General features: G+C 51.3%; 1 protein-coding gene across 3 annotated transcripts in view; it reads left to right on the top strand.

Moving 5' to 3' along the window:
- ADAM33 (ADAM metallopeptidase domain 33) overlaps positions 1-25,742 on the top strand; it is a 75,758-nt gene that overhangs the window by 42,658 nt on the left and 7,358 nt on the right. For all 3 annotated transcript variants that reach the window (XM_073343007.1, XM_073343006.1, XM_073343008.1), the window contains 15 exons: positions 463-539; positions 3,176-3,362; positions 3,823-3,888; positions 13,051-13,122; positions 13,715-13,881; positions 13,994-14,078; positions 14,839-14,981; positions 16,845-17,022; positions 17,607-17,696; positions 18,268-18,463; positions 19,400-19,508; positions 22,232-22,436; positions 23,298-23,375; positions 24,405-24,513; positions 25,187-25,334. In XM_073343007.1, the coding sequence (XP_073199108.1) occupies positions 463-539; positions 3,176-3,362; positions 3,823-3,888; positions 13,051-13,122; positions 13,715-13,881; positions 13,994-14,078; positions 14,839-14,981; positions 16,845-17,022; positions 17,607-17,696; positions 18,268-18,463; positions 19,400-19,508; positions 22,232-22,436; positions 23,298-23,375; positions 24,405-24,513; positions 25,187-25,334 (1,910 nt within the window). The remainder of the gene's footprint in view (positions 1-462; positions 540-3,175; positions 3,363-3,822; positions 3,889-13,050; positions 13,123-13,714; positions 13,882-13,993; positions 14,079-14,838; positions 14,982-16,844; positions 17,023-17,606; positions 17,697-18,267; positions 18,464-19,399; positions 19,509-22,231; positions 22,437-23,297; positions 23,376-24,404; positions 24,514-25,186; positions 25,335-25,742) is intronic.

Here is a 25,742-nt window from a genome sequence, read left to right as displayed (position 1 = left end):
ATTCATGGTGAGTCTGGCTTTGTTCTAGCAGCTGTGTGGGGTTTATTCTCTGGGGCGGGGATTATTTCCCCTATGGGCTGCCTGACGTATGGCCCAGAGCTACAGGAGCAGGGTGCTCTAAGTGAGAGAGCTCTGATCATCTGCGCCCCGGTCCAGCTCACATGGAAGTCATGGCGAAACGCTCATTGCCTTTGATGGGAGTGCGATCAGGCCTGGACAGGACAAGTGGCTGAATTTGGTACAGTCCCTCACACAGCCTACGGGGGCTGCAGACAAGGTGTGTTGAATTCCCTGTCCTTAGATGGACTGGGTTGGCGGGTGACATGATTTAGTCTTGATTTAGTTGGGGCCACAGCAGGGTTGGTTTGTCACCGAGCAGTGGGTGGGAATAGCAAGTAGCAGGGTCTGTCTGTCTGATGGCCAATGGTAGCCAATCACTGCTGTCTGTTTCCCTTTCCCCAGGATCACTGTCATTACCACGGCCATGTGCGAGGGTACCAGGGCTCCTGGGTGGTTCTCAGCACCTGCTCGGGGATCAGGTAAGGAGGAGAGTTTGGCATGCAGGTTGCGGGGGGGAACTGGGGGCAGGATGTGGGCTCAGTGTGTGACACACAATGGAGGCGGAAACTCCTGGCAGGGAAAGCACAGTTCATACATCGTAGTCAAGGCCCTTGTTCATCCTGGCCAAGCCGTTGAATGTGGCCTGCAAAGCCTGGACCCCCCTGCCCGCTGACTAGACCACTGCTCTTCGCGTTCGCACAGGGAGCTTCTCTGGCCTGTGTTGTGCAGCACATCACACTCCCAGTGGTCCCTTCAGACTGTGAAACTATAAAGCATCCTGCTTCCAAACTCCTTTCGACCAGGGGCCCAATCAACTCCCCAACTCACAGCAGCCATAACAAAACCAACAAGGAAAACTCCAAGTGAAGCCAACACACCTACCGTGCCAAGTGCGTTCTCCGCTGTTTGTCTGTGGCAGACGCAGCGCTCGGGAAGCAAGCGAGGCGCTACGCTGCACTTGATCTTTCATCGCTTCCCTTCCCCAGTCACGTGCACTGGTGCAAAGGACGCCGCTGTAGACAAGACCGTCAGATCATCTGGACGCAGTTGCCCTGATGCCTCAGTGATGGGCACAGCATAAGAAGATGGATGGCTAGATAGAGACTTTGGGCCCATTTCTCCATTGCCTTGTGCCTTCCTGTGCCATTCTGACCTGGGAGTCTGTTACAGGCGCTCCGCCCTGACGAAATTGACGACGCAAAATGCAGGGCAGTGGAGCACTGGGCTCTTTGTCTGTAAAATGACAGACACACAATAAACGATCTTCTCCAGCAGCAGCTGGTAGGATGGGTCTGGAATCGCCTGTGGAACTGGCTCGCTTTACGATTTAACTCCCCTCTGCCATTTTCATGTAAAAGGCCAACGCCCCAGGCACGGCCCCGAATGGCAGAGTCCCATGTAATTGGCTAGAGGTAAGGACGGAGCTGTCTCCCAAAGCTGGAGTCCTGTGGCAATTTACCAACAGATCGAATAGCAATGGCTGATGCTGGTAGCGTTTTAGATAAAGTGAGGAGGGTTGAGGGGGAGGCTGTCTAAACAGTCGGTCTGTCTGTCCAGGTCTTTGCCTCTCACTCGTCCCTGGGAGCATGAAGGCAATGTGGCCTAATGGATAGAGCACTGGATTGGGGCGTAGGAGACCTGGCTATTCCTATGACCTATTTCTATTGCTGGCTCTGCCACTGGCCTATAGGGTGACCCTGGGCGAGTCACTTTCCCACTCCGTGCCTCAGTTTCCCTATCGGTACAGTGGAGCTAATGATACTGGCCTCCTTTGAAAGCGCTATGGAAGAGCTGGGGATCAGCGTCCAAATGCCTAGGTGGTTAAATAATGAAATCTGGCAGGGCTGCCAGCTCGGGAGGAGGAGGAGAAACTGTACCCTATTGTTCAGTGCTGCCGTTAGCTCTCTGGTGACAGCAGGAGGATTAAGGATATGGCAGATTCTGAGCCACATGTTAAACAATCCAAGCAGGTGAAGTAATTGCCCAGCAACGCGCACATGTGATTTCGATTTGATGGGGGAATGTTATGGATGTTGGGGCCAGCCCCTCAGCTGGACGGCCTGGGTGTCGGCTTTCATCTGACACAGGATTCCTGCCAGAGGCTGCAAACTGACCGAGACAGTGGTGGAGGATTCGTCAGCTGGGGGTTTCATTTGATGTTCGTTCTCCTTTGTGCCATAAAGATGCCAAGGTCTCTGGTGTCTGCAGGGGTCTGTTTTCCAGCACTCTGGGCCCGCTCTCCTGCTCAGGCATGCGCCCTGGCTTGCTGTGGTTGCTTGGGGTAAATGGCTTTGCATGAGCACCAGATTCCTGGTTCAGACCCTGCATTGCCAGCAGCTTGGAGTTTGCATGATCTAGCTGGGTGTGCAGGCTCCCTGGTGGGGAGTGCTGGGGCAGGGCTGGGGACGAGCTAGCATGAGAGACCTTTGTTACTGCCGGTGGGCCAAAACGGTTCGGATCAAATCCGTAAGGAGCGAGCTAGGCCCCTAGTTACAGAGTGAGCTGATCCTTTCCAAGGCATGAAATTGCTGGATCCATTTATTCACAGCTGTTTATTCATTCGCTTGTCCGTCGGCATCTCTTCCCCCATCTCTCTGTCTGTCTGTCTTCTATCTGTCCCACCTCTCCAAATGCCTGCCCTTCACCCTAACCCTCCATCTGAATTTCTCTCGCATTGTCTCCCACACCCACTTCTGACTCGTGCCACCCTTTCCCCTGGGAACAGCCCCGGGGAACGCTTGCCAAGCAACTCCTGCCTTCCCTCTCAAAGTCTACCCTGACGCCCCCCCTTTCCTGTAGCAGCTGTAAAGTGCTCATGCCGCTCTGTGCCTGGTCCATACTAATCCAGCGAGTGCCTTCAGACTGCACGCCAACAGGCTGTTATGTTGGGCCCCGATCCAGCATCGCCTTTCAGCAACATGCAGACATTAACGTGTAGTTAGAAGTCAATGGAACTGCTCATCTTCTACAGCTAGGCCCATGCATAAGTGCTTCGCTGGGTCAGGGCGTCTGTCTCTGCTCTGCTCCCCTGGTTAACTTGGTCAGAGTTGCCCTTTAATTCCTCGTGTGCATGAAGTTCCCTTTCCATTCACGGCTCTCCTCTCTTTATTGCCAGCGGCCTGATCGTGCTGAATGTCAATGACAGCTACTACTTGAAACCCCTGGGGACCCCGGAACCTGAGCATCACATCCTCTTTCGGGCAGAGCACTTGCCAGTCGAAGGTGGGACTTGTGGGCCTAGCGGCCTGTTAGGAAGCAGCGTAGCTGACATTGCCAGACTCGTCAAGCCGGTGCATCAGCGGGTAAGTCTTTGCTTTCCTTTCACTGTCCTGTTAAAGGGTCCTTACCTGTGTGGAGGCAGGTGAGAGCTCTGAGAGCTCGTGGCTCAGCAGGCGGTGGTCTTCCCTCTGGGCTGGGATGGAGCCTGGTGCCCTAGTACGGTGTTGAAGGTTGCCCTGGTTTGGACGAAACGTGAAACTGAGTATTGGTCCAGAAAGATACCACAGCGGGTTCTGCGAGATATGGGGGGGCTAACGTTGGTGTCAGTCCTGTTCCAGATCAGCAAATTGCATCTGAGCCGCCAAGATTTTTTTGGCTGCTCCGTGCCTCAGTTTCCCATTCTCTGACCATTTCCCCATTGCCATTCAATGCACGTGATCTTGAATGTCAAGATCGGGGTTGCTGAGAATTTGGACTGATTCCTGTCTGTTGCACTGGCTTCCTTTTCCTCCTTTCTGGTGACGCTTGTCATTTGTTGTGCAGGCAAAGAGAGACACCTGGAGGACCCTGAAGTACATGGAGCTGTTCATTGTTGCTGATTACACCCTGGTGAGCACTTAACTCTCAGAAACTGGCTCCAATTGACCGTCAGCTGGAGGAACACAGACGACTGTCAGGGAGGGAGGCTGGATGCTGGGACAGCGTGGTCTTTGTCTGTCATTCAGAAGAGCCAGGATCCCTGTCTTTCTGTCAGGTTTTTATTTTTTATCTGTTCTTCGGAATGGCCAAGATCAATCATATTCATCCATCCATCATAATTATATTCACTCTTAATCTTCCAGTGGTACCCAGAAGGTACCCGTCATTATTACTTTATAGGGCCCACAAGTGTGCTGGGTGACATGCAGAGAAAACAGGTCTCTACCCCCAAGGAGTTGATCTGTAACCAAAATGTCTGACCAATGAGTGGGGCAAAGGCATAGTGCTGGGATAGGAGTGGGGCTGCAGAGGAAACGGGAGCCCTTTGTATTAAAGTTTCCTTTTATAAAGGGTTAATAAATGCTTAATGGATATTGTAATAAATGGTTAATTGTTACAGAGGTTTACAGAGTCCAGCAGGTCAATAGGTTGCTAATAACCGGCGCTTACAACCATGTATAACACATACGCAGGCACAGATAATGCAGACTCAGTTAGAACAATGGGAAAACAAAATAGGGAACTGGAAAAAAGAGTGATGGCTTGGAAAAAAAATTAAAGCAGACAAAGATAAACTAGACCATCAAGTCATAGAAATGAAACAGTTAATTTGGGATTTGACTAAGGAAAAGGAAGAGAAAATCGCAAGCGTTTCTCACAGTTGGTGCCAGAAAACTCTAGCAACATTAAAAAAGCAAGTGAAAATACAGGAGCTGCAAGTTGTCTGTGTCATAAAAGAAAAATTTTTTGATTTGGATTTGGATTCCAAAATGCTATTTGGTTTGAAGAAAATCTGCGAGGGGGGTCAAAAGAGAAGGGAATTCGGCCAACCTCGAGAGGGGCTTTATACTAAGTTAAGAAAAGAGATCAGAAACTGGCTGGAAGAGCCTAAGCCAGAGAAGCCTGTAGCAGCAACAGACCAGAGATCAACCATTAAGGATGCCGCCGGGGAGATACGGTCAGAGCAGACCCAAATAATTCCTGTAAGTTCGTCAGACTTACAGTTGGTGGTCAAGTCACTGGGCCCAGTGAATATAAAAAATATAAAAAATTTAGCTACATGTGGTCAGAATTAGGAGGAACAAAGAATTTAAATATGAATTAATCTTATAGGTTCATCGTGGCAGCTACAGGCAGTAAATCAAGTGAAAACTGCCTTGGACAGGCAGCCAGAAGCACACCAACTGATACCGCGATTTATGATGCTGTTTTAAAAAAAAAAAGAGAGGTCAAAGACCCATGAAGGTGTTGTCCAGTGCAGATTACATGAAGCCTGGAAAGTCACCCAGGGATTACCTGTTAAGGAAAAAAGCACTGGGATTATGGGTTGAAGAAATGCAACCGGTGACTAATCCCAGGGCAGAGGTCACCAGACATGTCACAGCTGATTCTTTGATGGCAGCTGATTTGAGTTCGCGGGAATTTTGAAATAATGTGTTGAACTGAACTGACTGAACAAAAATGTATTTGCACTGTCTACTAATCTGGTGAGCCAAGCAGCCCGGGACAAGGGGTTACCTGTTATGGATGCACTGGGTCGTTTGCCAACGAATGATGACGGGGGAAGCCAGGTAAAAGAATGAAAACCCAAAGTACCTTTTGTTAAAGCAATAACATATGCAGATAAGAGTGCTTATAAATCAGGATACTGAAAAAAACAACCCCCCCAAACTCATGGTAAACAACAAAACACCCCATCCCAAGGAGAGAGAGGGTGAAATAATCAAAATGAGCCCCCAAAAGGAGTAAATGTGATTCAAAATATCGCTTGGAGGTATTTAAAATTAAGGAAAGTAAAATGGAAAACGGACGCATGAATTAATTAAGAAAAAAAAAAGGCAAAGAATAAAAAAAAATTTTAAGGAGCAAAAAAAGGTCACAGCTCTAGAAACCGAGGGTTCAGAAATGCCTGCTCTGTAGGGTAGCCCCGATGACCAGTTGCTCCCACCGGAAATGGGCCCTCAGAAGTGGGAAATGGTCACTAAATTAAAATGGTTTTAAACGGTAGGCCTAGGACAACTGTCCTTGTCAAAAAAATAATGAACCCAAAGATGCCCCATTGAATAGTGGGGCTGGTGTAAATATTGTAAATAAAAGTTGTAATTTAACTCGATATGTGTCAGAAATTAGTGTAGCAGCCTTCTTTACTGGGGAAGGCGTGACAAAAAAAAGTATCCTTCAGTAAAAATAGCTCTCCCCAGAGAGAGAGTGGGGGATTTTTGTTGTAGAAAACAAATGCTTCAGACAGATCAGGCGGCTGAGCCAGCAACATTGGGAACTCCTTTTTAAAAAAGAAATTGGTTAGTTTTTAATTTACCTAATAAAGTTCTGTGGCGTGTGCCGGGCTGGACGGAAAGCGTCCTGACAGCGGGGTACGTTCCCAGCATATGTGCTGCAGAAGCAGTGTAAAAAATTATACTGGATCGCCTTCCTCTGCGGCGTGGGGCACGGGTCACTTGCTGGAGGATTCTCTGCTCCTTGAGGTCTTTAAACCACGATTTGAGGCCTTCAGTAGCTCAGACATAGGTGAGAGGTTTTTCGCAGGAGTGGGTGGGTGAGATTCTGTGGCCTGCGTTGTGCAGGAGGTCGGACGAGATGATCATAGTGGTCCCTTCTGACCTTAATATCTATGAATCTGTGAAAAACGGCATGTGAGGGTAAAGGGGTTTCCCAATGTATACATGAAAAATAAAGCAAAATGTGGTAAAATCAAAGCATGTGTTAAAATCGTGGGGAATAAAGGGCCACCACAGAAATAATATAAATATCGTGTGCAAGCAGAGGCAGGAATTAATTTTTTTTTTTTTTTAAGTCATTAGAACAACAGGAATTAATTAAAAAGGGAAATTCTGCATACAGTAGCCCAATTTGGCCCGTATTAAAAGCCTCAAACAATTAAAAATTGACCGTGGATTTTAGACAAATCAATAAAGCTTCCCCCACCGCTCCCCCCCATGGTACCAATAGTAGCAGATCGACCTCAAGGAATGGTAAAAATACAGGGGGGCCCTAAATGGTTCTCTGTCATAAATATGGCAAATTGTTTTTTCGCCATCCTGTTGCATCCCGATTGCTGGGCCCGCTTTGCGTTTACTTTTAAGGAACAACCGTGCTTATGAAAACCATTCCCCAGGACCTACGCTGCGCTCTGGCTATTGCGCTGCAACATGTGGTGCGACTGCTGGATCAATTCTCCGAAAAGAATTAAAAGTCTCCTCCTAGGTAAATAACATAGTGGGGGGGGGCACGAAAGAGGAGGTGACTGAGCGAACTGAAAAGGTGTTAAAATTCCTTCAGAAAACGGGTTTCAAGGCTAAGAAAAAAAAAAAACCCAACTAGTGCAAAAAAAAAAAATTATTTGGCGGTGACCCTAGGGAAACAAAAAATTCAGGTAAATCAACAAAAGGTAAAATCATTATTAAATGTACCCAGGCCAAAGAATTCTCATGCATTAAGGGTGATGTTAGGGGGTTTAACTATTTAAAAAAACACATCTGGAATTTTGCCGCAATCACTGGACCCTGGTGGCATTTACTAAGAAACGTTTAGGGAGGGGGGCCCTCAGCAACAACAACAAAAGAAGCTTTCTGTCATTTAAAACAAGCCTTAATGCAAGCTCCAGCATTGAAATTCCCAGAGATAAACAAGCCGTTTGTCAGTAAGTTGGCAGCAACTCAGCACAGTCTAGCAGTGGTATTGATGCAAAAACTAATAAAAAGTTAATACCGGTCACATACAAGTCTAAAAAATTAACCCCTACGAAGCAGCAGTTTGGAGTCTGGGGGGGTGGAAAAATGGTTAATTGCTGTGTGGGCCACCAAAGCTTTTGCTTTGACGACCGGCACAGCCCCTACAAACACCTCGCTCTCCCCTGAGGTATGTTTTTATCAGAAAAACGGCAGGGAAAAAATATCAAATACCAGAAGGGCCCAATAGACCTTAATGTTAACTAGCAAAAAAGTTACTTGTAAAAATAACAAACAAGCCATAATGTTACCATATGCCCTCCTGATGGAAGGAAAGAAGCATAAATGCCCACTTTCAAAAACTGAACCAAAGTTTGTTAAAAAAGCACCCCCGGTAAATAAAGTGTTAAGCCTCGGGACAAAAGGGGAAGAAAAAAAAGGGTTGGTTTACAAGTGGCAGTTCATACCATAAGAACTCTAAAAAATATACAGGGTTCTGCAGCTGCACAAACTGATGGGGAAGCTATTTCTGGTTCTGTAAGTAGAATTTCAGCTCAGGGAGCCAAGGTCAAAGCTCTTAGTGATCTGCTTGAACAAAAAAATTATGTTGCAGACTTTCTTTGTCTATATACATTCAAACTTTGTGGTGCAAGACCCTGTTATATTCCACTGAAAGTTAAAAAGAAAAAACATTGGGAAACAGCTGAAGAAACAAATGTGGTCCAGATTTCTTTTTTTTTTGTTTTTGAAAATCTATCTATAATTGGTTTAAAAAAAACCCAGAGAAATTAAAAGTAAAATGTATTAAAGGGCATAAAAATCAATAATAATAATAATTAATAAAGCGGATGCTTTAGCTAAATTAGCAGCAAAAAGCCTTTAAAAGTTATGATAGTTACTAAAGCTCAAGCTATAAAACAGGAGGTTAAACCTTGTGTGTGTGTATACACACACATACATGGTGGCTATGTGGTAAATAAAAAAACGGAAAAGGTAAAGTGGGTACCTAACAAACTTCCAAAAAATAATAAAAATTATTAACCTGTGTCACCCTATGGCCTAGGGTGCAAAAGAACGTAAAAAACTTTGTTAAAACCTGCATAAGGTGAGCAGCAATCAAAAATAAACCACCGAATTCGGGACCCTTTTGAGGTAAAATTTAAAACAGGGCAAAAACATGGCAAAAATGTAACATGGGAATATCTCAAGCCAAAAAATTTTAAAAAGCAATACGTACTAATTTAGTTATCATAAAAACAATCTAGATACAAGTACTCTAAACTACCTTTTAAAGTTTAAAATTGAATGTAGTCACCCTAAATGTAACTAATAAACAAAAATTGGCTAATACGCATGTAAAATAAAATGTCAGTGGCTCTTAAATGATCAAAATATGGTGTAATAGCAAATCCTTCCGTAATAATAAAATTAAGTTGCTTTAAAAAAAATTAATAGGGGAATATATTTTCAAAAATATGGTCAGTTTTTTATGTTTATTAATTGAATACCAGTAAACCAAATTGCACCAAAAATCATGGCAAACAAGCCCCTATATATAAATGTAATCAAAGCCCCAACTATTGTAAATCAAACAATCCGGTTAAAAAAAGCGCAAGCAAACATGAGTGCACAACCTCCGCCGTGTACGCCATCTGCCTCGAGTACAAGCATGGCAACAACAATAAAAGACCACAACTATACAAAATAAAAAGTGTATAAAAATATATCGTAGGCAGTATTGAAGCTGAAGCTAGTTTTAATCTCATTTAATATTAAAACGTTACCAAAAACAAGTCAGCTTTGCGTAAAATTTTGGGGGCTATACAAACACGTGTCAAAATTGTGATGCATTATCGGAACAAAAAAGGTGTAAAACTCCAGTTAAAACAAGCCCAAGCCTTAGAAACGTCTCTAAATGCAAATCTTTTTGGTCTGTCTAAAATTAACAGTAAAATGGTACTAGCGATACAATGTGTAAAAATGCAGACTTATAAAACAAAATGGTTACTCTGTTAAGTAATGGGCAATGGCCTTTTAAAGGGTTCAAAAATCCTCGTATACAAAATCAACAAATTACAAAATTAAAAAAAAAAAAAAAACAACATAAAAAGGCAAAATGCTGTTACCCAACACAAAAACCAGCGGCAGTCGCCCGGGTGTTGCCAGAAATGATTAATAAAAAGTTATGGCAAATAAAAATAAGTGAAACACACTTAATTCAAAAGAAAATGATAAATTAGTAAAATTTAACAAAACATTGTAAAAAGTAAAAACAAAGCAAACGGGTGTGCCCACAACCAACTTGGTCCCTGAAAAAATGTCATTTAAACCGTTCAAGCAAACACTGTACCATGCAGTACTTAACCTCTAATGGCACAACCGTGTTTAATTTAGGCAATGGGTGTATTTGTGTGTTTTAAAAAAGGATAACAAAAGAAGACCCAATTAAGTCATGTAAAGGTAACGTAACAAAGATCGTTATTCAGAAAATTATTTACCAACGTCCTCTCTTTTTTAAAAAAAAAAATTGTTTAAAAACCAAAAAATGTAAACTGGTCCTTTAATTTAAAAATACATTAAAAACGATAAAAAAATTAATTGGTAAAAGCAAAAAAATCAGGAAATATGCAAAAAATGTATCTATCTGCTCAGCTAAAAAAATAACAAATGTTATTTTAACTCACGGTGGTCAAATTTTAACATAAAAAAAAATTTGGTAATTTCTCATTGGTATAATGTTTAAAAAATGGTCTCCCAGTGTCCCAGCTCTTCTAAATTGAATGCTATATCCTATTGTTTCGTTATTTGCATTAACATTTTGTTAACCTATGTTTATACTGCCAAATAGAAAGTTTCAATGCAAGTCATATATACAATTAAATTGCTTGCAAAATTATAAAGTGATGCAATAATTAATAAAAAGAAAAGGAGGACTTGTGGCACCTTAGAGACTAACCAATTGATTTGAGCATAAGGTTTCGTGAGCTACAGCCCACTTCATCAGATGCTCATGAAAGCTCATGCTCAAATCAATTGGTTAGTCTCTAAGGTGCCACAAGTCCTCCTGTTCTTTTTGAGGATCCACACTAACACGGCTGCTACTCTGAAATCTGCAATAATTTATGGCATTAATCATGTATCAAGAAGGGGGAATGTTGGGAGATATATAATATAAAACTCAATATATGTTGTGATTCATATATAGCCATGTAATATGTTATAGGTCATTGAGGCTTGGTATGAATGACGTGTGTTTGGCATGAATGCGTGCGTTGCAAATTAGCAACTGAAGCAAGGACTTAAGATCAAGGACTATTAGAAATCTTTGTGTAAAAACAATCTTATGTTCCGAGAAAAATACGGGGAAAAAAAGCATTTAAAGTGTTGTATACCAACACTGTCCGGTATCTGCTTGCTCCCCATCCCGTAGAAACACCTCTATTGCGGGTCTAACACTCCAATGATTAGGCTCACAAATCAGTCCTGGGAGAGATGGGATGACTGCGGGGATATGTAAAAGTCAGCGTGAAAGGACGGGCACGTGGCTCGATGAAGCACGGCTGCCGGTGCCCTATTCCTGAGTCACTGCCTTGGAAAAGCTCAGAGTGGTGGTTTTTATATAGGACTTTCCATATACAAAGCACGTGACAGATATGAGCAAATGAATGCTCACCCCAAGGTGAGGCTTTAATCACAAGTGGGGAAACAGAGGCATAGAACGGGCCAGTGACTGCCCAAGGGCACAAGGCATGTCAGTGTCGGAGCTTGGGAGTTCCTAGCCCCCAGTTCTGAGGTGCTGAGAGCACAGGACCTCATCTCCCTCTCCCTCTTTGTGAGGAATCCTGCTCACCCACCTCAGCAGCTGCAACAGATCAAGTCCTGGGAACCCCGTTTCCTTTGCACTACTTCTGCCCTCGTGTTTGTCCTTCTCAGCCCTCTCAGCTTGGCCACTGGAACTCAGCGAGGTCGCTTTCCCTTTGACTTGCCTCAGTGTGAAACTGAGTGCTCCCAGGGCCACAGGGCTTGGGCTGCAGCTGCCAACGGTGACTGCTCGCTTGCCAGGCAAAAACACCCTTTTATTTGAAATTTGACAAAAGGAGTCGTAGCGGCGTGCCTGTCGCTGTGTGGCTCTGTAAGACCTCGTTTATGCCGGGTCTCTCTTTCAGGCCACGCGTATGCTGGTGCTGCTAACCCCCCCGCCACACCCCGTTTGCATGGGAGCTGAGAATGGGACACCCAGTGCCTGATTCTTGCCTGGCTGTGAGTGGCCACTAGGGAATTCCCCTGGCTTCTGTAGGGGGCACGGTGGGGAGGGGTTTTGGCAGAGCAGGCCTCTGTCCTCCGCTGGCTTAGGGTCCGTTAGAGACCCAGTGACAGTAGCATATTAGGGCAGTTCCTTGGGTACTCAAGCCTTTGTGAGGCCCGGGCAGACTAGTCCTTGGGATCAGGGAGCTGTAACCGGTTCTCTTCCCCTCCCCTCTCCGCTCAGCCTCAGCTGAGAATCGGGCCCAGAGATTTAGATCGCAGGTTGTCAAGATGCACTGTGCAGAGGTCAGCTGGCCCTGTGGTTCTGGATCCTCCCGCTGGCTTTCCATTGCTAAGTCCCCTGGCAAGCCAGCTAAAACGCACGGACTCCTGTCCTGGCATTGCGTCGCCAGCCTGAGCAATGGGCGGTAATGTCGCCCGGCAGTTACGGGAGCGGAGGTGGGCAGCCGGTCCCCAGCGTGGTCCCCGAGACACTAATCTGAGGCCTCTGCTGTGCAATACATCCAGACACTGACCTGGGTGAAGCACAGGAGGAAATCTCCCGGCAGTTCAGCTCTCCACAAAGGAGAGGCCTGTGAACACTCATCCCTTGTCTGTGGGACGCGTTGGCGCAGCTAGGGTCCTGCTGCAGTGTCGTGTGTCTGGGTGGGGCACCGAATAACAGGACGCTCTGCTAACAGACAGGAACCCCTCCCTTCCGGCTGCACAAGCTGGAGGTACTAGCGTGGCAGGAAGTGGTCGAGGAAGATCCGCTCCTGCGGGTAGCTAAACTAACCTAATGATTTCTCACACGCGTCGGTCTAAGCTCATTGCCACTGCTGCGGTCAGAGTTCATTTGGGCCAGCGGCTGCTGAGGTCGATAGAAGTAGCTCCAGCCCCCTGTTGCTCCATGCGCCGAGCCCCTCAAGCCTGAATGCTCGGCATGGCCACCCCAGACGCCCCATCGTGGGTGATGGAAATGGACACCATCTCTTTCGACCGTGGCTGAAGTTATTGTGAGATCCACCCCCACCAGTCCCGTATGGTTGTCGAGCAAGGTCCCTCAGTAGCTTTGCTTAAGACGGGACTTAAATATGCCCTCCCGCCTCGCCTAATCCCTCTTTTGTTCCCCTCTCTCCAGTTCCTCAAACAGAATCGCAACCTGGGCCAAACAAAGCAGCGGATTCTGGAGATTGCCAACTACGTGGACAAGGTAACGCCCAGGTGCCCTTGGCAGAGCAGGTTGCTCTCTGCGTGGCATCGCGTGTGTACAGCACCTTGCGTCCCCGGGTCCAGGCTCACAGCGCTGAGACTTGAGCTGAGGCCCCCGCTCCGGACAGGCAAACCTTTGTCTTAGACAGCGCCCCTGACCTATCCCCAAGGTTCCCAGCATTGTTGTGTCTCGATTAAGTCACAGGGCCACTGAGTCTGAATCCTTCCTGCGCCATCCAGCGTGGCTCAGGGCAGGAGCAGGGTAAGCGGAGTGGCCAGTGGCCTGATCTTCATCTGGTCCCTGCCCTTTGGCCTGTCCAGTTTGGGTGGCTCCCACTGGCACAAGCCTTGCCACCGTGTCGAGGGTGGAGACTACTAGGGGGCTAAGGTTCAGCTCTTCCCTTAGGGGTCACTGCAGATAGGACTCACAGTACCAGTGTGTCCTCGAGCAACGCGAGACCTGAACGCATGACGGCCTCTGCCCCATGGGGTGGGGAGGGAAGCGTGGCAGAGGTGATCTGAATCCAGAGGAGTCCACCGGAGGCCCAGCTGTGAAGCACTGTTTGGTTGTCTTCCCCCCGCCCCCTGCTCAGTTTTACAGGTCTCTGAATATCAAAGTGGCCCTCGTCGGCCTGGAGGTGTGGACGGAGAGGGACCAGTGCATGGTCACCAGCGACGCTAATGCCACCCTGTGGTCCTTCCTGCAGTGGAAGAAGATGCTGAGGTCTCGGAAGAAGCATGACAATGCCCAGCTGCTGACGTGAGTCCCCTGGTTTCTCTGTGGGTGTCTCCCCAGGCGAGCGCTCTGCCGCCAGGGCACACTAACATGAGCCCACCCCGTCCCTTCTCGTTTCCGGTGCATGTCTGGACAGCGGCAGGACCTTCCGAGGGACGACCATCGGGATGGCTCCGCTGGAGGGGATGTGCAGCGCAGAGAACTCGGGAGGTGTGAGTGCGGTAAGGAGAAAGGGGTTCCCATGATCCCCTCGCTCTCTGGGGCACCCTCCCCCCCCCCCGTGGCTCCCTCCCACCTGCTGGGATTACGTCATTGCAGCTCCCTCTTCTCCTGGGCCAAGTTAGCAGCCTCCAGAGCCGGTGCCCGTGGAATCTGTAGGCTAGAACTGCCTGGCCTTGTGTTTCCTGAGCTGCTTGCTCCTCTGCCGGCCCAGGCCTTCTTGAGCAGCATCAGTAGCTGTAGGAGCTTAGCGGACCTTGCTCCTCTGTCAGCTGGAGCCCTTTCCCTCTGTGGTCCGAGGCCTTGGTGCTTGTTCACAGGGTGGCCAGATCCTGGGGTCCCCCTTGAGCTGTGCAACAGAATCCCGCCATTGGAGCCTGAGCCCTGCACCCAAACGCCCCGGAACTTGGGGGAACTCAGAGCTGGGGTTGCATTTCATAGGGGGCTGAACCCCGATTCCAGGCCTGACACCACCTCATGGGAAGCTCTGGGTCCAAATCTCGACACAGGAGCACAGGCCCTGATCTCTGGCTCTGGCTCCGTTCCGCATCTCGGTTCCCCGTGCCCCTCGGAGCTGGGATCCCAGGCGGAGACCAGCCTTGAGGTGCCACGGGCATCCTCTGCTTTCCTCACCATCGGGGACACGATCCCAGCCCTTCTGAGCCAAGTGGCACCAGCTCCTTTACCAGGCCGAGCTGCTCTCCCCAGCCTGGAGGGCAGAGGCCCTGATGCCGTCTTCGTCCCTCCCCTTCTCTGCACCAGGACCACTCGGACCTGCCGATCGGAGCCGCCGCCACCATGGCTCACGAAATCGGGCACAACTTCGGCATGAGCCACGACAGCGAGGGCTGCTGCGTGGAGGCCACCCCGGCTCAAGGAGGCTGCGTCATGGCCGCTGCCACTGGGTGAGAGGGTGTCGGCAGAGGAAGTGGCTGCCCGCGGCTCCCCGCGTGCATTGTTCATTGCAGGCCCCAGGGGTGCTGCCCTTACCAGAGTCCGGCGTAGCGATGAGCACTGTGTCTGAGTTATCACGGCGCGGCTGGTGCGTGTTTTACCGCTACCCTCCATTCAGGCCTGCACACGCGTGTGGTCACGTCTCTTTCCAGTGGCTGGAGCGTGTTTAACGGGAGCGCTGCTGTTCTGCAGAGCCGGAGTCTCTGTTCGCTCCTGTGGCCGAGGCCTGTGTTTCTGTGGTGAGGCGGGGCACGCTCTCCCCACACCTACCTCGGGTGCTTTCGCTGACACCGGCGGTTTCTGAACGGACCCAGCCACAGAGTCACCGAACGGGCAAACTCAGTAGCTGGTCCCCTCTGAAGACCCAAGTTCCTGCTTCACGGGTCTCCTCTGAAAGGGGTTTCTATCGCTCTGCTGCTCCTGAGGCAATTCTGCACCAACAAATTAAGAATTCTACGCACAATATTTGCTTTGTCAAAATAGCACAATACAGTCACATCGTTTTCAGTTACGTAGGTCAGCGTTTCTCAAACTGGGCTCCGTAGACCCCTAGGGGTCTGTGGGGTCACTCCAAGGGGTCCGTGGGCCCCTCTGATCAACTCCCCTCCCTCCCTCCCAGTGCCTCCTGCATGCTGGGGAACAGCTGTTCAGTGACATTCAGGAGGTGCTGGGAGGGAGGGGGAGGAGTGAGGGTGGGAAGAGGTGTTGGGGGAGTGGGGCCTTGGGGGAAGGGGTGCAGTGGGGGTACGGCCTGGGGCTGAGCGGAGGCTTTGGGGGCTCTGCAAAATTTTTTAAATCAAAATGGGGGTCCTCAGGTTGCTAAAGTTTGAGAACCGCTGATTTAGGGACTCTGCAGGGGATCCAGGTGAAGGTGGTTGGGGCTCAGCGAGTGGGGGAGTCTGGGTGCTGGGGGAGTGAGGCTGAGTTGGGTGGGGGTCTGGTTGCAGCTGGTTGGGGTTCGGTGGGGTAGGGGTTTGGATGTGGGGGAGCTTGATGGGGTGATCCAGGTGCAGGGAGGGTGGAGCTCGGCGTTGGGGTTCTGAGTGTGGGGTGGTCCAGATGCATGGGGGTTGGGCAGTTCCTCGTACAGTGACCCCTCCCCCCCACAGCTGGGGAGTGATTGGTGCAGGAAGCTGGGGGTCCTTGGGGAACTTCCTGCAGCCGGGGGACATTTCCAGAGGCAGGTCTGATTTTGACCTGGCCCTGGCCCCGAGGCACACAGTAGGAGCCACCAGCCATGGCATCCCTAGCCCTGTCCCTCCCCAGCTCCGGGCTCTCCGCGATAGGGGACAGAGAGAGCCCATCCCCGTCCCCTGAGGTGGCAATTTATGTCTCTCCCAGCTGCTCCCGATGCTCAAACCAGACCCACCCCCCGGTGCCCAGGAGGGACGTGTGAATCAATTTTTCTGTGGGGAAAGAGTAAAATCTGCGGGGGACATTAATTCTGCGCTTGCGCAGTGGCGCAGAATTCCCCCAGGAGTAATCTACCTTAGGAACTTTTCTGGCTCCCATCACTGTAATACCTGAGCACCTCACAGGCTGCTTGCCCATGTGACCCTGCTCTGGAGGACGCTTTGGTCATTGCTCTCCAGTACTATGAAGTCTGCCTACAGGGCCTGTTTCAAAACAGGGATTAAGTGGGGCCTAGGGGTGGATATCACCGCGTGTGCATTGAAGACCCTGTGCTCTCTAATTCCCAGGCATTTGGGCTGCCAAGCTCAGATGTGTTGGTGTCTTTCCTTCTCCCCTCGGAACTGGTTGCTCCGATTTAAATATCTCCCTGTCTTTCTCTCTCTCTTCCCCCCCCTCCGCAGCCACCCGTTCCCTCGCGTGTTCAGCTTCTGCAGCAAGAGACAGCTGGAGAGTTACTTCCACAAGGGAGGCGGGATGTGTCTCTTCAACATGCCCAGCACCAAAGACCTGGTGGTGGGCAAGAAGTGTGGAAATGGCTTTCTGGAGGACGGGGAGGAGTGTGACTGTGGGGAGCTAGGGGTAGGTGCCCTGGCTCTGCAAGGAGAACTGAGCCATGCCCTTGCAGGCACCTGGCGCCCCATTATCTGCTGTGCCCAATGCGGGGCAGCGCAGGGGTAGAACACCTCGTGGATGGAGGGGGAGTGAACAGGGGACAGAAGGGGGGGATTCAGTTCAATTCAGTGGGCTTTAGATCAGACCTTCTGACTCTGAGCGCTTACAGTGTGTTTGTGTGGAACCTAGCATAGTGGGACGCTGATCTGGATGAGGCCTCTGGGCGCTACCTGTCGTCAGTGAGAAATCAGTGTGAACCAAGGCGAGGTTCTGGCCAAAGGCTGTTAACCAGGGGGTCCTCCCGCTCGCTACGTAGGGCAAGTTGCGCCCCACCTCGTGCCTCAGTTTCCCCATCTGCAAAATAGGGGTAATGATACTGACCTCAGTGAAGTGCTTCCTCCCCTAAGGAGGACTGAAGAGCTATCTTGGAGAGGGGGAGGGTCCCCAGAAGCCAGCCCTGGGGTGGTGGTGGGGGGGGAAAGGAAATGACCAGGGTCAGCTTGAAAAAGGCCAAGTAGCCAGCTGATCCGTGGCTGGCTCTCCCTGTACAGGAGTGCACCAACCCCTGTTGCAACGCTCACAACTGCACGCTGAAGGCCGGAGCCCAGTGCGCCCACGGGGACTGCTGTCAGAGCTGCCAGGTAACCTTGCCTGGCTGGGCCGGGGGCTGGCCGGACTCGGTGCTGGGGGAGGGAGGTGGGAGCAGACGGCTCTGTGTAGGATCGGGTTTGAGGAAGAGAGCCCCCCTCTGGGCCTGATCCTCAGCAAGGGGCTGCGGATCCCAGCGTAATCCTCTAGCTCAACCTGTTCTTGTGTTGGCTCTGGAGGGCCTGGGTTCAGTCCCCTTGGCTACCACGATGGTGGCTCTTGCCCATTAGCCCTCCGATGGCCAGGCTCCCTCGGGAATCCCTGCTGACTGCTTCTGTGGCTACCGCATGGGACTGGGAGTCAGGAGGCCTGGATTTCCTGTCTTCGTCTGGCCCTGAACATGTTACCGCGGCTGGGCCCCAGGGGAGAGGATCAGGAGGGAGTAGATCTAATCCCAGTGCTGTTGGAGTGGCCAGTCCAGCTGCCAGTCAGCCTCCAACCCACCCCACTGGGGGCTCGGGACCAGGCCACCTGGTGTGGCTACGAGGCGGGCACGGCTAAAGGGCTTTTTGCGGCTGATGGGACCGAGGTGCAAATGTCTCTCTTCTTCTCCGGCTCTGGCAGCTGAAGACAGCTGGGACCATGTGCAGAGAGCCGGCTGGATCCTGCGACCTCCCTGAATACTGTACGGGGGCCTCGCCCTACTGCCCCGGCAACGTGTACCTGCTGGATGGCTCGGCCTGCGCCAGCGGGGACGCATACTGCAGCAACGGCATGTGCCTGACTCATCACCAGCAATGCGTGCAGCTCTGGGGTCCAGGTGAGCCCGGCTCCCTCCCATTCCGTTCCTCGCTCTGCCTACAGGGCTCGCACCTGGCTTTGGCAGGGGGGAGGGACACACCGAACGGCTCCGAGCTTGCCCAGCCGTTGGCCTCTCTGTTGCCAGCCCTCGGGCCCAGCCGGTGCGTCCGCCGACGTTCCCCTGCGGTCGGGACGAGCCTGTGATGTTCAGGCCCAAGGGGCAGCATGTTTCCAGGCTGGGGCCGCTGCTCCCCAGGGCAGGTCTGGCTGCATTATGCCTGGGGTGGGAGTTTGGGCAGCCCCCTCCTGCCGTATGCAGGTTCTCTAGCTCCTGTGTCACTGGGATGGGCGTTAAACCCACTCAGCCGTGCGCCAGCCGCCTCCAGAAGCACTGCGTCTGCGCTTCTGCTTGCACGGCATCCGTATCCCTGGTCATCTCGGTCCGGGTGGAGCGGTGAGCCTTGGGGGAGCCTGGCGCATAGGCTACAGATTAGCAGGTGTGAGACTTCGCGCGTGGCCTGTCCCGTTTCCCCCCATTACGATGGAGAATCTTCCTGTTAGTGCCACCTACTGGGCTGGGCTGTGTACTGCGCAGTGCAGCAAGGGAAACGGCCCTGGAGACTGAATTCCTCCGCGAAGCCACCGGGCAAAAGTGGCTCCTTTTTCTTCCCCCGAGTCTCCCTGCCACCTCTGTGCAGCCTGGGTGCAAGCGCGGCCTGATGCCGGAGCTGCAAGCGTCTCCGGGGAGATCCCGCACCCCGGGCATTTCCAGCCCCGCATGGCAAACCCCAGGGTCTGTGTGAGCAGCTGAACCTCCAGCGTGCTCCACACGGCTGCAACCTCTGAGCCCCCCACCCTTGCTCTGGCTTTCCACCCCCACCGGTCTCCGCCATCCCCACGGCGTGGGGTCTGCACGCAGGGTTGCTCAGGGCGCGTTGATTCTTCTCCCCTGCAGGCGCCTGGCCGGCTCCCGACGCCTGTTTCCAAGATGTCAACACAGCCGGCGACACGTATGGGAACTGCGGCAAGGACAGCCAGGGGCATTACGTGAAATGTGACCGGAGGTGGGCGCTGGGGATTCACACCCACATGTGTAACACACCAGCTTAGTGAGTGTGATCACGGCTCCCCCGAGCAGCTGGCCTCCGGTGGTAACAGCCTGCTGCTCACTCCTAGCTCCTGGAGATCCCCAGCAGCTCAGGGGGAGACCCCATGTGCTCCCGGTGCCGAAGATCATGGGTTCGATCCTCACACCAGCAGCGTCAGTGTCTGGGCTTCCCTTAGCCAGAATCTTGTTTCTCCTTCCCTCTCTCCTGATTCAATTCCTCCTCCTAGCAGGTAGCACAGTGTCCGATTTCCGCTTAGGAAGGAACAATCCGTTGCACACATACAAAATGGGAAATGACTGCCTAGGAAGGAGTACTGCAGAAAGGGATCTGGGGTCACAGTTGACCACAAACTAAATATGGGTCAACAGGGGAACGCTGTGGCAAAAAAAAAAAAAGCAAACATCATTCTGGGATGTATTAGCAGGAGTGTTGTAAGCAAGACACGAGAAGTAATTCTTCCTCTCTAGTCTGCGCTGATTAAGGCCTCAACGGGAGTATTGTGTTCAATACTGGGCACCACATTTCAGGAAAGATGTGGACAAATTGGAGAAAGTCCAGAGAAGAGCAACAAAAATGATTAAAGGTCTAGAAAACATGACCTATGAGGGAAGATTGAAAAAATTGGGTTTGTTTAATCTGGAGAAGAGAAGACTGAGAAGGGACATCACAGTTTTCAAGTACATAAAAGGTTGTTACAAGGAGGAGGGAGAAAAATTGTTCTTATCCTCTGAGGACAGGACAAGAAGCAATGGGCTTAAATTGCAGCAAGGGCAGTTTAGGTTGCACATTAGGAAAAACTGCCTAACTGTCAGGGTGGTGAAGCACTGGAATAAATTGCCTAGGGAGGTGGTGGAATCTCCATCACTGGAGATTTTTAAGAGTAGGTGGGACAGACACCTGTCAGGGATGGTCTAGATCAGCTCTTCTCAAGCTATCTGATGTGGGGAACCGGCAGTTTTTTTTTCCAGTGTGCGCACAGACCAGCAGCCGATGGCTCAGTCCGCGAACCACCACTTTGAGGAGCACTGGTCTAGATAATTAGTCCTGCCCCAAGTGCAGGGGACTGGACTAGATGACCTCTCGAGGTCCCTTCCAGTCCTACAATTCTGTGATTTAGCAGCTGTAGGTTTGTCACCCTCATGTACCTGCCGGTCGGTGGGCGAGAGGCCAGTGATAGTATCGGAGCGTGAAACGGGTGACTGGAGAGGAACTGTTCTGCATTGATCCATTGGTAGCATGTGTTAGGGGGCTTATTCCTTCACCCACTTACTTCCCTGGTCCTTCTCGCATGAACAGAGAGCAACAATACCCGAAGTCCAAAGGTGCAAACAATTTGATGTTTATTGGGGTGAACTTCCAGCAAGCATGATTCCAGTTTCCTTCCTTAGTGTCCCCCTTCCCAGCTCTGACACCACAGAGCCTTAACTGTGTCCCTGTTCCCATTCCTGCCCTTAGCCAAACATGATTCCAATTTCCCCCGCCCCCATTCCCTGTTCCCATTCCCCCCCCCATCCACACCCACACACTTCCTGATTGACAGCAGACTATATAGTAAAACTTGAGTTCTGCTTAGCTATACCTTAATCTATCATTTTCCTGAAATTTAACTAACCAATCCTAACATATTGTAACTTGATTATTTAACCAATTATATCCCACAACTTTAATTAGTTTACACCAGCAAAATTAATTATACAGCAGACAGAAACAATCACAGAACCAGACAGAGATTATACAGACAAACAATAGGGAAATGGGGACTACAGTGATAGAACAAACACAGAAGTGAGGATTTCACACCTCAGCTATTGATAAGTGAGTTCTTGCCAGACAGGATGCTATCAAACTAAGTTTTCTTTTACATCTTCTAGGCACTTCCCTTTCTCTGGGGGCGATAGGCACTATCAGGACAGGATTGTATCCTAACAGCCCAATAGCACCTTATTTCAATGTGACTAGTTTGGAATGTGAGGAGGTGACCGGTCGCTTCCCAGCTTATGGCTGCCTCTGCTGCTTAGCCAAAGGCCTTAGCCTAAGAACAGGGCCTCAGGCTGTCACAGTAAGAGAAGGCCCTTACACCGGCAGACAGTGATTTTGATTCTTTCTTTTATACCTCCAACTAGCCAAGTGATAAGAATACACCTAAATTCTTAGAGTATAGGCCTTTACAGACAGGCCTGAATATCTATATCCTAATAGCATGCAACTGCTCCGTGGAGACATTCATGCTGCCCCGGGGCTGTGTCTGGTGCAGAGAGAGAATCGTTTGTGGTCCATGCCCTCAGCTCCCTGGCAGACAGGCACTAGAAGTGGTACTTAGGCAAGTGAGGGGGTCTCACAACACTGCAGGGAGAGGGGTCCAAATGAAAATGCTCTGGGGCCTGAGCGTTTCTGGGGAATGGGCAATTGACTTCTCTGGAATTGAGCCCTGGGCCTAGCAGGCGGTGTCATGTGAGACAACAGCCGCCACGTGCTTAAGCAGACAACTCATGAATTACCCAGAATCCCTTGCTTTGTTAAGCTCCTCCTACCCAGAATCCCTTGCTTTGTTAAGCTCCTCCTACAGCACGTCCCGATCCCCTCTGATACCGAGGTGGGGGGGGCCAATAACTCGATGAGTTCAGCTCGACCGGCGACAGCCTGTTCCTGTTAAGTAACCTTGGCGCCTCTCTTCCTAGAGACGCCAAGTGCGGCAAGATCCAGTGCCAGAGCTCGGCCAGGAAACCCAAGGGGACCAACACCGTCTCCATGGACACCACCATCCGCTTCAACGGGCGGGAGGTGAAATGCAGAGGCACCTTCATGTACGCCACCAAGGACGACGAGGGGGACCTGTCGGACCCCGGCCTGGTGATGACGGGGACCAAGTGTGGGGACGGGATGGTAAGCTTCCTGAGCGGTTGGAGGATGCTGTGGTCTTTGGTTCCTGGAGACTCACCCAGCAGAGCCTTGGGCAGGAAGATGCAGGACACAGAGGGGCTCCTGACCCCCTTCGCCCCTGCAGCTGAAGGGAATTGGCCTCATTACGGGCTTCAGAGATACGGTGCCCACACCGCCGCAGGGGGCATGAGTTAGCCTCCTGCTTGGCAGGCAGGACTGGCTGGGCCATGGGGCGGAGCTCCCTCCAGACCCAGAGAGATGGTCCCTGCAGGTCAGGGTGGAGGCACGGTGGTGGGAGAGATCAAGGCTGGCGGGGGGCCCTAGCCAGAGAGGACTCCAGTCTCTGGGCTGTCAATGTGATCCCGTCCCTCCAGTGCTGAATTCACCTCAGAACATCCCAGCACAACCCACACGTCTGTACATGCGGGGATGGGGATATGAGGGGCGAAGGGGCATTGCTCGCCCTTGTGCAGCATTGCTCACCCCGCATCTCCACACGCTTCACGAAGGAAGTCAGCCAGCTCAGTTAGACTAGGAAAGAGTTTCCAAAGTGGATCAGTGCTGCTGGCATACCGGGAATATCGCCCCGACTGAACCCTTGGGAAGGCACTCTGGGGTCCCAGCTGACCCTTGCGGGGAAGGGAGGAGGCAGGGGGGAAGGGACTGGATTCGCTAATTGGGTCTGAAGTGTCTGAGATATTATTGGGGTTTGCACATTACAACTGCAGAATGACGGGTTGGAGGCTCCATCTCCAAAGATGTCTAGGTGCCCAGGGGTCCTAGCTGAGGAATGCAAGGTTACATTTTCCTATCTGAACTCCTAGGTCTTTCCCCACTAACTCCCCCCTCGCTCATTTCACTCAGGTCTGCAAGGATCGCAGGTGCCAGAATGCTTCCTTCTTTGAGCTGGAGACGTGCATTTCGCAGTGCCATGGCCACGGGGTGAGTAACCATCCCAGAGCTTTGGTGGAGTCCTGAGGTTGGCTCAGGTTCTCCAGTGAGGTGAGCGTCTCACAGCCAAGTGCTCACCTGCCCTTTGCATCCATGTCAAATAGAGATGCGGCTGAGTTGGTCTGTTTGAGTCTGGGGTCGAATTCGAGGGGGGACAGGTTGGATCACCAGGGTTCTAAGGGCCTGGGTTCTAGATCTGAACTTCGCCTCTCTTTGGGAGTGGTCAGAGTGTGGTTCAGATGCCTGTCAGCTTAGCATCCAGCTATGCTCAGAAGCCTGGCTGAGACCTTCATGCAGGAGGGAGAGTCGTAGGCCAGCAAGGAGCCATTCTGATGAAAAGTTTAAAGGGGATGAAGTTTTGGTCTCCAGAGGCAGGGCTCCCTGCGATATGAATCCAGAGCTTCTGGCATCGTAGGTCAGTATCTTCCCAGCAGGTCCCCAAGGGCTCCTTGGTGAGTAGAGGGTGAGTGAACTTGGAGCAGTTTGGGTGGAGTGCAAAGTTCTTCAGGAGAAAATCCCCCCTCCAGAGCATGAGTGGAGAAAAGGGCTTCCAGAGCACAGTTGGTTTAACGATGCGATGTCAAAGCATTGCCTCGCCCAAGTCCACGGAACTGGACCTGCAGATGTCCGGGTGGGCCGCTAGATGGCTCAAGCACTTCACCCCGCCGGGAGTGGGAAAGGGACAGCCAACAAGGACGTTGGTTTGGTCCCATGATTACAGACTGGCCTGGCCAGAACCGTGGGTGCTCCAAGGTGGCTGTGAGAGAGGCACCTAGACGGATGGTCCGGAGCTCTTCCAGTGCTGCTGTCACTGCTCTGAGAGCTCTCCTGGGGAGGTGGAGCCTGGGAAGGCTGAAACTAACCATGGCTATGCCTCCTTCCCCAGTTGGGCCCTCTCCGGTGTTGGTTGCCTGTGGGAGCTCGTCACCGGCTTTTCATCTCCTTGCACTTTGTCCTCTTACCAGTCTGCTATTGACCATTACCCTGCCCTGGCCTGACACCCTCTCCCTGCACCTGTAGGTTTGTAACAGCAACAAGAACTGCCACTGCAGTGCCGGCTGGGCCCCCCCGTACTGCGAGAAGCCGGGCCTGGGGGGCAGCGTGGACAGCGGCCCCGTGCAGCACGACAGTGAGTTCTGATGTCAGGCCGGTGGCCCGAGGTGGAGGGGGGCGGGGCAGCGGCCCCAGGGCTTCCATACACCCGCCCTCAGCTCAAAGCCGGGCCACTCCCTGGGATGGGAGGTGGGAGTGAAGCATGGAGCTGCTCTCTCTGTTAACATGCCAGAGGCTCAAGAACGGCGAGGCGGAGAGAGAAAGCAGCTGGTGGGACAGTTCCCAAGTGGGGAGGTTCATTAGGCATCTCCCCATACATAGGGAGAGCTGTTGGCAATACTTCCCCACAGCTGCCTCTTTAGCAGCTTCTCGGGTCCCCGGTGGCTGGGCAGGAGCTACAGGCTGTTTGCAGAGATGTGCCTGCAACTCCGGCTTGCCCTGTGTGGGGGGCATGCGTTGGGCATGCCATTTTGCGTGTGCAGGTTAGGCCCACGCCAAAGGTCTCGGGGTCTGGGTTTGCAGCACTGGCGGTCGGAGAAGGTGGCTCTGTACTGGTTTGCTGTGAACCCCTACGAGGTGCAATGGAAGGGGATGGACACAGATCGCTGTTTTCTACGCAGCCGCGCTGCAGAGCCAAACTGCTCCGAGCTTTCCTGTCAGATGGGAAGGGGTGTTTTCCACCCCCAATGTAAGGGGCTGATGCAACTTCAAGCCCCCTCCTCATTTCTCCATTTCCCCCCCCTCCCCAGACCATGAAGCCATCTTGATAGCCCTGCTGCTCGTCTTCCTGCTGATCCTCCCTGCCACAGCTTTGGGGATCTACTGGTGCTACAGACGGAAGAACTCGCTCCTGAGCAAATGGATAAAGAGCACGAGGAAGAGCCAGGAGACGTGCAGGTGAGCGACTGATGGAGCCGGAGACCATCTCCCCCTTGAGGACCCAGCGACACCCACAGTTATTTGATTCTGCGCCTCGACTCACTGGGGGAGAGAATGGATGGGTTAGAGGTATAGGGCATAGGGCCCAAATTGTTAAAGGCATTTAGGCACTGCTGCGCTCAGCATTGCAATGCCTACCTGATTTAGGAGCCTAAATCTCATTGTCAGAAGGGATTTAGACACTTAGGAGCCAAAATCCCATCGACAGTCACCTGCAACTCCTAAATATCTTTAAAAATTTGGGTCTACCTCTGATCTGATCTAATGCCAGTTTCACAAGGTGTCACTTCTGTGGAGTTACTTGCAATATACACTAATGTGAGATCAGAATGTGTGATTCTTGCTTGCATGCATGGGGGTAAACTG

Source organism: Lepidochelys kempii, chromosome 4, assembly GCF_965140265.1.
Source record: "Lepidochelys kempii isolate rLepKem1 chromosome 4, rLepKem1.hap2, whole genome shotgun sequence".
Lineage (NCBI taxonomy): Eukaryota > Metazoa > Chordata > Testudines > Cheloniidae > Lepidochelys > Lepidochelys kempii.
Note: the sequence above shows the minus strand (reverse complement) of the source record. Positions and strands in the feature narration are given on the sequence as shown.